This window comes from Aulonocara sp. 'chitande type north' Nkhata Bay, linkage group LG23 (assembly GCF_057382095.1).
Source record: "Aulonocara sp. 'chitande type north' Nkhata Bay isolate Kocher_YH1m ecotype deep benthic linkage group LG23, A_spYH_male_GT1.1, whole genome shotgun sequence".
Lineage (NCBI taxonomy): Eukaryota > Metazoa > Chordata > Actinopteri > Cichliformes > Cichlidae > Aulonocara > Aulonocara sp. 'chitande type north' Nkhata Bay.
The window spans coordinates 42,806,270-42,823,189 of record NC_141365.1 but is presented as its reverse complement, the minus strand read 5'-3'; the positions used below and the strand labels follow the sequence as shown (position 1 = coordinate 42,823,189).

Below are 16,920 nucleotides of genomic sequence, written 5' to 3'. Positions count from 1 at the left end.
AAGAACTGTTTTTGTCCTGCTGTCAGCAGTGATGGAAGAGGACCCAGATGAAAGATTGATGTTAAACATGATAAGACTGGTAAATGAATTTAACTGGAGTGAAATATAGATGTGTGTGAGTGCAACCAAATGTTTTATGTGCATTTAAGACAAAAACGGCTCTCTGGGACTGTGTGTGTACTGTACCCTGCAGCTGTTTGTTTTTAAAAAGGAAAAAACAAGTTTGTCGTCAATAACATGCCACTTCTCATGTGTGGTTTAACACTTACTGCAGAAACTGAACGCCTGATAAGAAGGGGGAAATACACAGAAGTTGTTTGTGCTAGAGAAAACTCCTCTGTATGGTTTTACAGCAGTATTCCTGTTTTTGTTGCATTAAACTGGTTTCTTCTATACCTGTTTGCATGGTGGTGTGGGAACACAAACATCAAAAATCCTGTTTGTATAGACATGTTAAAATGCATGATTTGAACCTTTTAAATATATATATATATGAGAAAAAGAAACTTGTTGCCCACAGCAGCTCAATGTGGCTAACACTAGAATTCACCAGCTGACACCTCATCCTCATTCAGGTTTGACAGCGTTTCTAGTTGGTAATGGCAGATGCCTGAGCAGGAACTGAGGCTGCAGTTTGGAGAAGCCCTCAGAGGAGACTGATGGCCCATCCCCAAGAAGCACTGATGACTGTCTGCTACAAAGGTCGAAGACTCTAACTGGTAGGCAGGCTTAAGATGACGAGCGGCTCGTGACCTCAATCAGGTTGTCAGGGATTGCACTGAATGAAGTGCCAGCATTATTGAATGTGCCAACAAACATGAAAAAGGAACGCCAGCAAAAGAGATCAGAAGAAAGTGCAGATGATGAGAAAACTTGATGAAAGAGTGAGGGAACCTGAATCAGGTAGTGACTTGGTCGGGGTCTGAACAGAGGCTCTGGCGGTGAAGCATGCTGGGAATTTTTAGGCAGGAGATAATTGCTGACAGCTAAAGGCTTAAGGGTGAGTTTCACTTAAGCTGGATGATGCAGACGGGTTACCAGGCTGGCTAGTTTGCTTCATTTGAGTAAGGTACAGGGACTACTGATTGATTCCATAACAAATAAAGGTGATGTTTTCAGTTTTGGAGGTACTGGTTGAATTTGAAAGGTTACTTAAGGGGGGGTTAATATATATACAGAACAGGAAGGGGAGGTGTCAAGGTGTAGTCCTGCTCCTGAAGGTCGGGTGTGTTCAGGGTGGTATGGCCACTACATAAAAAGCCTATATATATATTATTGTGCTAAACTGCATATGTTACAACAAAAACATGCAAACCTTCTTTATTAGCTGCAGCTTCAAATTTGAGCTGCAAAATTGCTTTTCCCGCAGTAACATCACCTTAAGAACACGTTCGTTTATTTCAGCAGTGTTAAATTGACAGAGAGCACACAGTGTGTTAGGACGATTTGTAGGTCAAACATTTTTGTCTTTTGGAGACTTTCACTTATATATAGAACATAAGAATATAAGCATGTGTGTGTCATCACAGCACGTATAAAAAGGCAGTTTCTGCACTGTCCTCTCGTTTATGGCCATACCACCCTGAACACGCCTGATCCTGGAAGCTGAGCAGGGTTGGTCCTCGTCAGTACTTGCAGTCCTGTAAGCTTTTTCACTTCAACACACAAACTGCAGAGGGCGCTGCTGCTTTCTCGGGAGAGAATACTGTTTCACTTTTCTTCACCTGGTAGTGGTTTTGAAATAATGAACTGTGAGGCGAGAGAAAAGAGTAAAATACTTTATTTTATCAGTAATGATAAACAAAAAACACGAATAACAGAATCCAAGGGCAGAAGTGAGACCAGTGTCAATATGTTATACAACCATGTGATCAGATAGCAAAATATACCTTCTGGTACCATCTAGCTGCAGGAGTTCATGGGTAAATCCTTGGAAAGCTGAAGAAATACTTCAGCAGGAAAAATCACAGCCTTTTGCAAAAATATATCCAAATATAATTATACACTTTTTCCACACGTGGCAAAACTATCCGAGGACATGAACTGTTGATGCGTTCATAAGGAAGGCCATGCTTATTATTCACATTAGAGTATTACTGATTAAAAAAATAGAAGCAGAACTTTTTGTCAAACAGAAGAGGAACACAAAACATTTCAAACAGATGTTTATGGCAGAATTCATAGGTCTGAAAATACAAGTCAGTCCCTTTCAAGCAGTTTAAAACAGAAACAGTAAAGGACTGCCATGGCTTTGAGATACTTTGGTTGTAATACAAATCCCAGAGTTCACAAGCAAGAGGACTACAGAGATGGCCATGCTATGCTATGCTAAATTACAACTGTTTAAAGGTAACATTTTAAAAAACCTACAGGAAAAACAAAAGTAGAAAAAATGTTAAAAAAGTCAAAATATAAGTGTCATCACATTTTTACAAGAACAAGCTTTTCCACACAGACAAGTAGACGACAGTATTCCAAGAATAATCTAGTTTTTCCACATCTTTTAAAAACACTGTAACACATGAGTCTTTAATAAAAATGAGTCCATCAATGTTGATCAAATACTGATTAGCACTTGTTTAGACTGATCGTCTATATGGGTTTATTAACCTGCTCCATTATTGTGTGCACATTTAACCCAGTTTATACAGTCAGTGTAAACAAACGAGGGGTCCTAAACACACCGTTTCATCTCAGCACTGAGGCTGGATAATGATTGTATTTTTTCTGTTGTCTCACTCAGAGGTTCTGGGATGCTGCTGGTCGTGATGGTGGTGATCAGTTATTTGAGTGTTGCAGGCCAGCTCACTACAGCTGCTGCTGATGTTGCTGCTGTTCCTGAGTGATCTGCAAACGAAGCTCCTCCTCCTCTGTTAAAATAAGCATAGACGACAGGTCAGAGGGAGAATCAGCTCAGTTCAGTTGTGTCAATACTGCGCCAAATCACAACAATAGTTGATGCGAGACACTTTATATTGTCAAGACCTTACAGTAATCCAAAGAAACAGAAAACCCCAACAATCATATGACCCCCTATGAGTAAGAGCTTTAGTGACAGTGAGAAGGAAAAACTCCCTTTAAGGAAGAAACCACCAGCTCAGGGAGGAGGAGCCATCAGCCGCCACCGGTTAGGGTGAGAGGAGGGAAACAGGACAAAAGAAATCCTGTGTCTTCACATCACAATCATCTCTCATCATTTCTGGCAAAACCTGCTCATACTAAGACCCTGGCTTTGATGTGGTGTTGTCAGCTAAACAAAGATGAGCTAGAATCAAACTTCATCTGCTTTGCAATCAACAAAATGTAAAAGCTCAACACATGTTGGAGGTGTCACTCAGATTTAAAAAAAATAAAAATGAAATCAAATCCAGACCACAGACCACCCAGTCACAAAAAAGGTCATTTCAGCAACACGTGATGATTTCTGACCATGTAGTAAAAGATAAGAAACTGCTCAAAACATTAAAAACTTAATTTCCTTCTTTGACACAATAATTTGTGTCATCTGTAGCCTAATCCAGCATCACATGCTCAGCCTGGTTTGTTTAATCCTAATGTCAATACCGCACTGTGAAATTCATTACAATGGCTAAACCTAAAGAAAAATGAACTTATTGTCTCAATACTCAAGGAAGAAACGTTATTGAGCTTTCAGTGAAGTATACGCCCTGCCACCAAACACCAGCCAAAACAACCCAGCAACAAAATAAAAAGGAGACGACATTTTTGAAAAGAAATCTTACGGATTTTTTTAATCCGCTTTTTCCGTCTGGACTGGACACAGCAAATGACGACAACAAGGATTACCACCAAACAAATACAAATGCCTGATGGTGAAGAATAACAGCAAATTGTGTTTGACATGTTAAAGTGGGACTAGAAATAGACAAATGATTGTGTGAAGTTTAATTCCTCCACATTTCATATAAGATGTGAAACATACCCACAGCGATCCAGATGCCACTGTGATCAGCTTAAAACAACAGGAGCAGAAATGTATTTATTTGGAGATGACTGACAGGTGACACGTGATAGCACATCATACTTGCACAACCCAGTGTCACTGACTTGACTACTTACAGGGCTTAATGCAGTCTTGTTGAACAGGCTGACTGATCTCAGAGCTGACGGGGTTAGAAACATTGCAAGAGAAACGAGCATTTAGCACGTCTTCGGCTGGCCTTGTCAGCTCCTTGCCAGTCTCTTTTTCTGCCACAGGTTTATCACCCATAAACCATTTGATCTGAAAATTATTTTCACTCTGTAGACAAACAGACAATTAGTGGATTTATTGGAAGGTTCAGATTTTAAGTCTAACATAAAAAGTTAAACTTCGCCAAAATTAGAAATATAATAATCTTTTCATACATTTTGGGTAATTTTCCAGCCTATATAATTAAATAATACATACATAGAGACCCAAGCCTCACTGAAACAACATCTGAGGAAATGCACACTGCAAACTACAGATTCTTCAACAGCTTAATTATGAGTCAGTTATTGGTAGATTACTCTAACTTAATTGCACCTGAAACAATAAATATTGTACTCACCTTAATAACATTGCAAGTAAAAGAGACTTTTGTCTTATCGCCTGCACACATCACTGTTACTTTGGGCTTCTGCACACGGTCTGAGTACAGAAAATTTCTTTATATCAACATTATATAAACTACTGCTGATAATGCTTTTCTACAGTAACCAACACTGTTGATTAATAAGACTGAAAAGTGGCGTCATAATAAAACCAAATACTCTTAATGACAAAGTATGACTAAGACAGCTTAGCACACTTGCTTGTTGTGATAGAAGTAGTACAAACACAACAAATACACATATAATGTGTTTTACTTACCTAATACACACAAATGCACACTCTGTAAATCTCCCCCCACATTTATTCCCTCTGTGTAAACCTCTGGTCTGTATCGTCCTGACTTGTCTTTGGTGAGTTGTGTCAGCTTTAGTGATCCAGTTGAATCAACATCATCATTTATCCCTCTCATCACCTGTTTCTGTCTGCGATAAAAGATTATTCTTGTGTCCTTGAGCCATTTCAGGTAATCTGATTCCTTCAGCTCATATCTAAGTGGCACAGTGAAGTTTGATCCTGTTGCAGCATAAACACAATCATCCTGAGAGCCTGAAAGATAAAGAAATGAAGAATAGTCATGCTAGAAAAGCTCTCAACAACTACATGTCAATTCATCAAATTTGAAGGAAATTATTATTTTTATTACTTCTTGGTGTTTTTTTTTTATGTTTAAAAGGTGAATGAAAACCTGGTGTCAAGAAGAAACAAAAGTGCATCCAGGTAATCCCAAAAAGTTAATTCTGTTCAACTGGACGTAGCGTTTTGTTTGGGAGAAATGTTTCGTCACTCATCCAAGTGACTTCTTCAGTCCCAGTGATGGGACTAACAGCATTACAAACTACACAACCACAAACAGCTATAAAACAATCGAGTGAGTGAGAGAGTGAGCGAGAGAGAGTTTTGTGTTGTGTGTCAGAACAATGAGGCGACTGCTATCAGGAGTGATACACCTGCTGCTGTCAGACCTGCAGGTATCAGGCTTTTTTTGGAGTTCTTCTATATGGTGTGGGAACACTTATTGAATGCAGAACAGCTGATGGTTATGTAAATAATTTGAAATGGTTATTTTAAAAAGGGTAAAAGTTAAATGGATGCAAATAACTTTGTTGTTTGCAAAACTTGTGCATATGATTTTAAAATTGACAATTTTTATTTGCATTTAAAGTTATGAAATATGATTCAATAAACATGTTTGTGGTTGTTACAGTAAAAAATATAACTTTTTCTACTCTGATTTTATGTTTTTTGTCTGGTTTTTGATCAAAAATCAAAAGTAGCTAAAAATGGACAATTATAAGCTGGACCCCAGAGGGTTAAACATTTTTTTAAAGTAACGCAATCGTTACTTTTCAAGTAATTAATTACTTTTAGAATCATGTAACTCAGTTACTAACTCAGTTACTTTTTTGAAGTAGTAACTAGTAACTATAATTACTTTTTCAAAGTAACTTGCCCAACACTGGTCTCAGCTGACTGTAGGTTTCCCCAACCAGAAAGCTCCAGGCAATCCAGGAGAGAAGGACGAACGCTGCCTAAGCGAAGACTCGTAGTGATCCTGTATGTGTCAGGAGTGTCGGAGCAGTTGAGACGCATTTTTTCTAAACACTGAATCTTTGTGGGTTTCAAATCCCAAAACACGCTGCGCCAAAAATTGGTCCACCCAAGGATCAGGTCCCCCGACACAAACAGAGTAACATAGTGTACGCTGTTGAGTGCCAGGAGGATTGCCAGGATTTATACATCGGAGAAACCAAACAACCTCTGGCAAAGAGGATGGCACAACACAGAAGAACTACCTCGTTAGGCCGGACTCTGCAGTCTATTTACAGCTACAGGCCAGTGGACACTCTTTCAAGCATGAGGATGTTCACATCCTGGACAGGGAGGAACGCTGGTTTGAGCACGGCGTCAAGGAGGCCATTTACGTGAAAAGGGAAAGACCATCTCTGAATCGAGGGAGGGCCTAAAGGTTCATTGTGATGCCTCAAAGGCATTTATTTCATTTATCTTTAATGTTTGCTTAAAGTAATTCTTTTGTATGTATTTAAGTTAAAAAGAACAGTAAAAGGACTTCAAAATGTTAAGAAGCTTTAAATTTGAAGGTTAGCTTGCTGGTGACCTCACTTCCTGGTGGGTGACCTGTATTACTTCATTTCCTGTTTAATTCCTCTTCCTGGTTGCTCTAAGAGGGAGAGGGACATGCGGTCTTGCTCTGAGGCTTATCCACAGCCATCCACTTGGGAACATTGTTCAGGCAACGTCGTAAGTGTATATATTTCATGGTGAAGGTGTTAAAAAGGCATAAATAGCGGTATTTGTTAAAAATTATATTTTATTTGTGATTCATGGAGGACATGTTAAAAAAGGGCAGTTTTGATGATCATTACTGTTGCTAAAGCTAACACGAAGGTGTAAGGTCACATTTTGAGTTATTTCATGATGCAATATTTATGTAAACGATCATTTTTTCTATTCTGTATTTCTTTTCAACTACAGTTTTCACCGCTTGTCAAATGAAGATTCTGAGTAAAAAGTCAACTCTACTCGGACTCGTGTATTCATTGACAGAGGTTTAGCTTGGTGTTTGATCGGAGTTGCTACACTCTGCAACAGAACACTACAGTGAAAAGACGGCACTCGATGGTCCTACGTGTTCATGATGGCAGCAAGCAACAAGTCATCGGTATCAAATACCAGGAGCAACGTGACATCAGCATCATCTGTAAGTGCGGCTCGCGCCAGAGCTAAAGCAGAAGCTGCTAAGGTACGAGCATCATATGCTAGCCAGGAGGCTAAATTAAAATTGGAAAAGGCTGCTAGAGAAGCAGAAAGGAAAACTAGAGAAGCTCAAAATCAGTTGGAAGCTGCTAGAATTGATACAGAGCTGGAAGTGCTAACATTAAATCGTGAAGCAGACGCAGCCATCGCTGAAGCACAGGTGTTAGAAGATGTAGCAGAAATGCATGGAAATGTAGAAAATATGAAATCTGAGTCAGAAGACAGGCTTAGATTGCAACGTACTAGTGAATATGTTTGCTCTCAAAATGATCAGAATCAGTCTACCTTCGCACCAGTATCTGTCCCACCTGTTAAATCTGTAGACCGTACAGAATCACAAGACAGTTTTAGAACATGGCATCCACCTGTAAGCTTAGCGGAATTCCAACATAGCAATAGCAAGCCCAAGCCTGAAGTGGATAATGGGACGCATCCACCCACAACAAACCTGTCTAAACTGACCAGAGCTGAATCGAAGACCGACGTCGAAAGAACAAACCCTCGCATGTATATAAGTGCTCAATCACAAACACCCCAGCATATGCTTCCAGTGAGCGTGCCACAACCTCCAGACCCTCTGGCACAATATTTGGCGCGACGTGATCTCGTTACGTCAGGACTGTACCAATTTGATGATAAGCCAGAGAATTTCCGTGCATGGCGGTCCTCATTCACTAACGCTGTGGCTGAGGTTCAACTTACAGAAACACAAGAATTAGACCTCATGACCAAATGGTTAGGAAAAGAGTCTGGACAGCAAATAAGATGCATACGCTCAGTGCATGTGAATAATGCTAGTTTGGCTCTGCGCAAGGCATGGGAGAGGCTGAATGACTGCTATGGTGCCCCTGAGATGATCGAGCAGTCACTGTTTCAGAGACTTGACAGTTTTCCAAAAATTGCAGCCAAAGATCACATCAGATTACGTGAACTTGGGGATTTGCTTATGGAGATACAAGGCGCAAAGGAGGATGGATACCTCACTGGGCTGTCATATCTAGACACCTCCAGAGGTATCGGACCTATTGTAGACAAGCTCCCATATGGGCTCCAGGATAAGTGGGTGTCATCTGGGTCGTGGTACAAAGAAGAGAATAACGGCTGCTTCCCTCCCTTTAGTTACTTTTGTAACTTTGTTTGTCATGAGGCAAAGAAGCGAAATGACCCCAGCTTTATTCGTCAAAGCAACGGCGCAAGCCCCACAAAACCAGAAAGATTACCTATGAAGAGCTTTAATACCAACAAGTCTATCGCGGTTCACAAAACAGATGTCTCTACAATCAACAACGACGCTAACAAGAACTGCCCATTGCACAATAAACCTCACCCACTTAAAAAATGCAGGACATTCAGAAACAAGTCCATCGATGACAGGAAGGCCTTTCTAAAACAGAAAGGAATATGCTTCAAGTGTTGTTCTTCAACTTCACATGTTGCCAAAGACTGCAAATCTTCCGTGAAATGCTTAGAGTGTGAAAGCATCTATCATGATGCAGCCATGCACCCTGGCCCACAACCTCAACTCGCCAAGGCTCCACCACCACCACAAGAGAATGGCGGGGAGGGAGAAGATGACTCTAACGTAACTGATGTTAGAACCAGCTGCACAGAGGTTTGTGGCCCCGGCCAGTGGGGTCGTTCTTGCTCTAAGATCTGCCTCGCAAAGGTCTACCCCAAACATTCAAAACACAAAGCCATTAAAGCTTATGTAATTCTGGACGACCAGAGCAATCGCTCTTTAGCCAGGCCAGAGTTCTTTGAGCTGTTTGGTGTGGAGAACGAACCACTCTTATACCATCTCAGAACATGCTCCGGTGTCATCGAAACGTATGGCAGAAAGGCAGAGGGATTCCAGATAGAGTCGTTGCACGGCAACGTGCTCATACCTCTTCCACCACTCCTTGAGTGCCCCGAAATCCCTGACAATCGAGCGGAAATCCCAACACCAGGTGCTGTTTTGCATCATCCTCATCTCCACCATATAGCCAAACACATCCCCGATCTAGACCCAGAAGCAGAGATACTCCTGCTGCTCGGGAGAGACGTGCTTAGAGCACACAAGGTCAGGCAACAAGTTAACGGGCCACACAACGCTCCCTTTGCACAACGTCTCGATCTAGGCTGGGTGGTGATAGGGGAGGTGTGCCTAGGTAATGTGCATAAGCCAACAGTGGACACATTCAAGACCCATGTGGTAGACAGCGGTCGCCATTCCATATTTCAGCCCTGTGCAAGTTTCATGCATGTCAAAGAAACACAGCCAAGCTTCAGCAGGTCTAACAAAACGCCTGAGAGGATGCTAGGACACACAGTGTTTAAACAATCTGAAGATGATAACAAACCTGCCCCATCAATAGAAGACATCCTTTTCCTAGAGATCATGGATACAAATGTCCACAGAGATGACACTGGTAGTTGGGTTGCTCCATTGCCATTCAAGGAGCCACGGCAACGTTTGCCAAATAATAAAGAGCATGCGGTTAAGAGGTTCGAATCCTTGCAACGCCAATTCAGGAAGAAACCCGAGATGCAGAAGCAATATGTGGCATTCATGGAGAAGGTCATTGCCAACGGTCACGCAGAGGTGGCACCGCCCTTGAAGGAAGATGAAGAGTGCTGGTTTCTTCCATCATTCGGGGTATACCACCCACAAAAGCCCAACCAAATCAGGGTGGTTTTTGATTCCAGCGCTCAGTACTGTGGGGTCTCCCTCAATGACGTGCTTCTGACTGGTCCCGACCTCAACAATTCTCTCTTGGGTGTCCTTCTACGCTTTCGAAGGGAGAGAGTAGCTATCCTCGCCGACATCCAACAAATGTTTCACTCCTTTTTGGTCCACGAAAGGCACCGTAACTTCCTCCGGTTTTTGTGGTATGAGGACAACGACCTCACCAAGGCGGTTATCGACTACCGCATGAGGGTTCATGTCTTTGGCAACTCACCATCTCCGGCTGTGGCCATCTATGGTATGCGAAGAGCCATTGCTGAAGGTGCCCAGAAGTACGGTGCCGACACAATTAAATTTGTGGAAAGGCACTTTTACGTGGATGATGGCTTGGTGTCTCTCCCATCTGAAGCAGAAGCAATCAACCTTCTCCAACAAACTCAGGCTTCACTTGCTGAATCAAACCTCCGCTTGCACAAGTTTGTGTCGAACAGTCCAGCAGTCACTGGAGCTTTCCCGCCAGAAGATTGTGTCCCGCTCATTAAGGATCTGGATTTGAGTGGGGAGACAGCACCCATGCAGCGCAGCCTGGGTTTGCTTTGGGAGATCAGAAAAGACACATTTACATTCTCTGCATCAACTATTATCAAACCTTTCACCCGACGTGGAGTCCTCTCCACCGTCAATAGTGTTTTTGATCCGATGGGTATGCTGGCACCTGTCACAATCCAGGGACGAGCTCTTCTTAGGGAACTTAGTTCAGAACTGACTGACTGGGATGCACCTCTCCCAGAAGACAAGCTGAAGAAATGGGAAACCTGGAGAAATTCTCTTCAAGTCCTAAAGGAGCTTCATGTGCCACGTGCATACACATCAACCTCGCTCACCAAAGCTGTGCGCACAGAGTTGTTTGTATTCTCAGATGCCTCAACTATGGCCATTGGGGCTATCGCTTACTTGAGAGCCATCCAGGAAGACGGAAAAGTGGAAGTAGGATTTGTTATGGGCAAAGCCAAATTAGCACCCCAGTCTGAACCAACAATCCCGAGGCTCGAACTCTGCGCTGCCGTCCTTGCAGTAGAAATGGCGGATCTCATCCGAGAGGAGCTGGATCTGAAACTGGATGCTGTGAGGTTCTACACGGACAGTAAGGTGGTGCTCGGGTACATTTGTAATACTACAAAACGCTTCTACACATATGTCCATAACAGAGTCCAACGTATCCGACAATCTACTAGACCAGAACAATGGCATTATGTGTGCACGGAAGCAAACCCTGCGGACCATGCATCTAGATCTCTGCCTGCATCCCATCTGGCACAGAGTTCTTGGTTCACCGGACCTTCATTCCTGCATCAGTTATCTGCAGAAACAACACAAACCAGTGAGACGTTTGAGCTCATCGACCCGGGAAATGACTCAGAGATTCGACCACAGGTACGCACCTACACTACTCATCTGAAGGAACCTGTACTTACCCCTGATCGCTTTCGCCGTTTCTCCACCTTTACCTCTCTACTGCGAGCTGTGGCTTTCCTTATCCATGTGGCAAGATCTCACAAACATTCAAACCAAAACAGCAGGTGTACAGGATGGCACAGATGCCGCTTACCTCGTACTGTGGATGAAATAGCTCAAGCGAAATATGTCATTCTGCAAGCAGCACAAAGGCCAGCCTTTGCCAAGGAACTGTCAGCCCTCCAAGCAAACAAAGTGGTGTCCACAAACAGCCCGTTAAATAAACTCAGTCCAACTTTGGAGAGTAGTCTCATCTGTGTTGGAGGCAGACTGAAACATTCTCAACTAACATGTGAAGAAAAGAACCCAGTAATCCTACCCAAGGACAGCTACGTTTCCTTACTGCTCGTACGACATCACCATGAGCAGGTGAGACATCAGGGTCGACATCTCACAGAAGGTGCAGTGAGGGCAGCTGGACTGTGGATTTTGGGTGGGAAGCGACTAATCAATTCAGTCCTACACAAATGCGTAATCTGCCGGAAGCTGCGTGGGAGACCGGAAGAACAACGTATGGCTGACTTACCGCCGGAACGTCTCAAGGTTTGCCCTCCCTTCACATACGTGGGGCTTGACGTCTTTGGACCTTGGTCTGTTGTAGCCAGACGCACTAGAGGAGGACAGGCAGAGAGCAAACGGTGGGCCATGATGTTTAGTTGTTTGAGTTCAAGGGCCGTCCACATTGAGCTGATTGAGTCTATGGACACATCTAGCTGTATAAATGCTCTCAGGCGGTTCTTCGCTCTCAGAGGCCCTGCAAAGGAACTTCAGTCTGATTGTGGGACCAACTTCATTGGAGCTAGCAAGGAGTTGGAGATGGGTAATACTGTACAGGGGTACCTCAGCAAGCAAGGATGTAGCTGGAACTTCAGACCTCCGCATGCTTCCCACATGGGAGGCTCATGGGAACGGATGATTGGTGTTGCCAGGAGAATCCTTGATTCAATGCTCTTGCAGCAAAAGAGTCGCCTGACCCATGAAGTGCTGTCAACACTAATGGCAGAAATTATAGCTATCATCAATGCACGTCCACTCCTACCTGTGTCTACAGACCCAAACCAACCTTTCATTCTTTCACCAGCCATGCTCCTCACACAGAAATCAGGAGTTCCACCTCCTCCAGGAGATTTCACAGACAAGGACCTCTTCACAAAACAATGGAGGCAAGTTCAAGCGCTCGCAAACCAGTTTTGGGCCCGTTGGAGCAAAGAATACTTACCATCCTTACAACAAAGACAAAAATGGACAGTGACACGCAGAAACCTTCAAGTTGGGGATCTGGTCCTCCTCAGGGACAAGCAGACCATCCGCAACTACTGGCCCATGGCCATAGTCACAGCAACCTTTCCTGGGAAGGATGGACATGTGAGAAAGGTTGAAGTAAAAACGACCGACCAAGGTGACACAAGAACCTTCCTTAGGCCAGTTGCAGAAGTAGTTCTTCTTCTGCCTAAGGACTGATTTAAGGACTGTTGTTTGGACTCATTCCAGTTCATAGTGGCCTCACACAGGCCAGGCGGGGAGTGTGATGCCTCAAAGGCATTTATTTCATTTATCTTTAATGTTTGCTTAAAGTAATTCTTTTGTATGTATTTAAGTTAAAAAGAACAGTAAAAGGACTTCAAAATGTTAAGAAGCTTTAAATTTGAAGGTTAGCTTGCTGGTGACCTCACTTCCTGGTGGGTGACCTGTATTACTTCATTTCCTGTTTAATTCCTCTTCCTGGTTGCTCTAAGAGGGAGAGGGACATGCGGTCTTGCTCTGAGGCTTATCCACAGCCATCCACTTGGGAACATTGTTCAGGCAACGTCGTAAGTGTATATATTTCATGGTGAAGGTGTTAAAAAGGCATAAATAGCGGTATTTGTTAAAAATTATATTTTATTTGTGATTCATGGAGGACATGTTAAAAAAGGGCAGTTTTGATGATCATTACTGTTGCTAAAGCTAACACGAAGGTGTAAGGTCACATTTTGAGTTATTTCATGATGCAATATTTATGTAAACGATCATTTTTTCTATTCTGTATTTCTTTTCAACTACAGTTTTCACCGCTTGTCAAATGAAGATTCTGAGTAAAAAGTCAACTCTACTCGGACTCGTGTATTCATTGACAGAGGTTTAGCTTGGTGTTTGATCGGAGTTGCTACACTCTGCAACAGAACACTACATTCATCTTTCACCATCTTATCCCGACATGGACACACAGGGCGGCTGCTCTCTGTCCCGACAAAACAGTGTCTTTGTTTTGCTCTTTTTCTTGTGAAACAAGGCCCACACTGTCATGAGCTCCTTCTCAAAATCAAGAAAAGCAAACTGACTTTATTAATCACGGAAGAGCTATGAATTACACTGAGGGACTGCGGACTGCTTCGGAGGCACCTACATTCAGCGAGCCCTGCTACTAGATCTCGCACACAGATGGAACGTGTCAGGCAGTGCAAGAGGAAGAAGACGGGTAAGTGTGGAGGCATCCGGAGTAGGCTAGCAGCTAATTCACACAAACCTGCTATTTCCCCCATCGTACTGTCCAACGTGCTCTCCCTGGACAACAAGCTGGATCAACATAGAAGAGCCACCTCCACAGGACAAGACTCTGCTGTCCATCTGCATCTAAAGGTCAAAGGTCACTCTTTTGAGCATGCCAATGTTCACATTTTGGACAGAGAAGACAGATGGTTTGAAAGGAGAGAAAGAAGCCATTTATGTCCACTGTGAGCGACCATCTTTGAACAGAGGCGGGGGTTTACGACACCAACTGTCTGCCATCTATGATCCAGTTTTGAGATCCCTTCCCAGGCACCTTAACGCCCACTCACATCCTGGGCCATCTAACCTCAGGAAATCACATGATAGGGTGGGGCCAGGTTTCACAATGAGCTCACCCAAAACCTTGGCTGTCACCTACACCTGTTTTCACACCTTGGATCATGTGATTAGGTAGGGGATCAATAGGGGGTCCATGACCCTCTTGAGGGTCTCCCCCAAAGGGCTTAAATCTGGGACTTTCCACCAATTGGTCTTAGAACTGAAGAAGCTTCTCATATGAGGTGAAACGTGTTCAAGAAACTTGAAGAAATTTTTCTTTCCCAGCTCCTTAGACTGCGATTACCCAGATGACTGAGAACCTTCACAGACAAACTGTCATTGCCTACATTTCAAAGTGCATCAGTGATGTCACAGAGACCAGGACTGTCACTGTCCGGGCCAATCAGAAACCATGGCTGGATGTGGTGAGCCTAAGAACAGCAAGGGCAAAGCCATCACGCTGCATCAGAGATGTGAAAAGGCAATCCTCCAAGAGGATTTTGCAAAGCTTCAGTGACAGCAGAGATACTTTAGTTCAGTAATTATTGCTAAATTCTAGGTTTTTTGATGGTAAAGCACATTTCCACTGACAGCCTCATAAAGAAAAAAAAGAAATTGAAAAAGAAATAAAACTGCACGATCACTAAATCACATAGAACATCTGGCCAATCACAAGTGGCATCTTAAAGAACGATTTGAAAAGTTAAAATGAACTTTTCCTTTAATAAAGCCTGAGGAATTAATAATGAGATTCATTAAATTGTATTTGTACCTGTGGAGCCGTTGGCTAAGCAGCAGAGCAGAAACACAGCGGTGATAATGGAAGAAGAAGACATCTTCTTCACTCTTCTCATCACATTCAGGTCCAAACAGTTACTCAGTCCAAATCAGGGGTAGATGAATATCCAAAGGCCTTCTAACGACGTGAAAAAATACAAAAGTGAGCAAAAATGAACAAAATGTATCAAACAAACAAAAACAGCTGCAAACAAAGCAGATGTGTTTTCGGGAAATTGTTGAGCCAACTGATGCAATCCAGACTGTCTAGCATGTTCTTAAGTTTCCCTTTTGGTTACCAACATATTATATTCAAACAGGAATATTGCCTCAATTTCTGGCTATAGAGAGTGAGGATGACGTCACCGAACACAGTAAATAGAAAGTGAAAGTAAAAAAAAAAACAAAAAAACAATTGAACTAATTGAACAATAGACCAGACTGTGGTTAGAGCTGAAAATGTCTCTTGTATTTAATATTATTTATTTATTATTTAAAGGAAGGAATTTACTGCGCAGCTCTCTCGCTCTCTCTCTCTTTCCGCAGTTATAAGTCAGCCCAGCTCACCCACTCTCTCTTCAGCTCCTCTATCACAGCAATCATGGATACTGACCGCGTTCGTCTTCGGGGTTCACAGCACACATAACGTTGATAGATTTGCATCGATTTCTTACACGCGCGTATTAGAAAACAATGATTCTGTGATCACAAAGCTTAGACCCACCCAAAGCAGTGTGGATGTGGACGAAGCCTAAGTTGCAGTGAGGCTATCAGACAGCAGATGATGATTAATAAAGTCCATGTGATCCATTAAAAAAAAAGAAAAAAATCATGAATTAAAAAGATTTCTTCTGACTCAGGGTGGAGGCGGTGTGATCCTGGGAACTGTGATTATCAAAGCGGAAGCGACTGCGGACCCGATCCGCCCCCTGAACTGTCATTTCCAGGATCTGTTTGGGATCATCGTGGTGGCATGTTTTCAAAATGCCTTCATAAACATACTGAAGTATAAATAATAAAAAAAAAACATCTGGCCATTCAGACAGCTGTATAAAAGTTTGGATATTTCTTATGAAAGAAGCAGTGTCACTCTGGCAACTATTGATTACATATTCCACTGCGGATTCCTCGTTTTCCACTGATAGCAGTTTATTAACCTGGCAGCAGGTCATGTCATACATGCCGCCTTCAGACAAAAACACAAAACATGCTGGTTAAAATGAACAAAAGTGGAAGTAAGTGAATAAAAGTCATATGATTGAATGAGTGAATGAATGAAGCCAATTCTGCTTATAAAATAAGAGGAAGCAGAGTAACAATGTCTCTGTCTAAATGTGAAGGTTTTAATTCATTAATTAAAAAAATAAAAATAAAAAAGTTTTTTAGTTGCTTTTTGTCCAAGCTCTCTTCTGTGTTTGTTTGTTTGTTTGTTTGTTTTTTAAAGTACAAGTTCTCATCAGCATCGTTCCTCTTTTTTTCTGCCACTTGTGACACACCACACAAAGATTCTAGGTCTGACCAACTGTCTCAGCCGTGGGCAAATTCTGATTCATTCCTTCAATTTTGTTTAAATTGTAAATTGTTTTTTTTTTTCATCCTCTTCCCTGTTTTTATTTATGGTAGGCCTAATTAGTTGGTTATCGCTGATATTCAGAAACATGAACAGTGACTCTGTCAGTATTTGCAGATGTCCACAAGGTGGCACCATTCCATACACATGTACATGGTACAAATTCTGGTCCTTACGGTAATATTACGGTAATAATGAATGAAATATCAG

The 16,920-nt window shown here is 42.4% G+C and overlaps 1 protein-coding gene across 1 annotated transcript in view; it reads right to left on the bottom strand.

Moving 5' to 3' along the window:
• The window catches only part of LOC147302526 (uncharacterized), a 29,480-nt gene extending 13,186 nt beyond the window's left edge, over positions 1-16,294 (bottom strand). Inside the window, exons 1-5 of the mRNA XM_086282183.1 lie at positions 15,865-16,294; positions 15,136-15,279; positions 4,856-5,143; positions 4,554-4,633; positions 4,081-4,261 (exon numbers count right to left, since the gene is read on the bottom strand). Of these exons, the coding sequence (XP_086138309.1) occupies positions 4,081-4,261; positions 4,554-4,633; positions 4,856-5,143; positions 15,136-15,217 (631 nt within the window). The 5' untranslated portion in view covers positions 15,218-15,279; positions 15,865-16,294. The remainder of the gene's footprint in view (positions 1-4,080; positions 4,262-4,553; positions 4,634-4,855; positions 5,144-15,135; positions 15,280-15,864) is intronic.
• Positions 16,295-16,920: the final 626 nt, after the last annotated feature.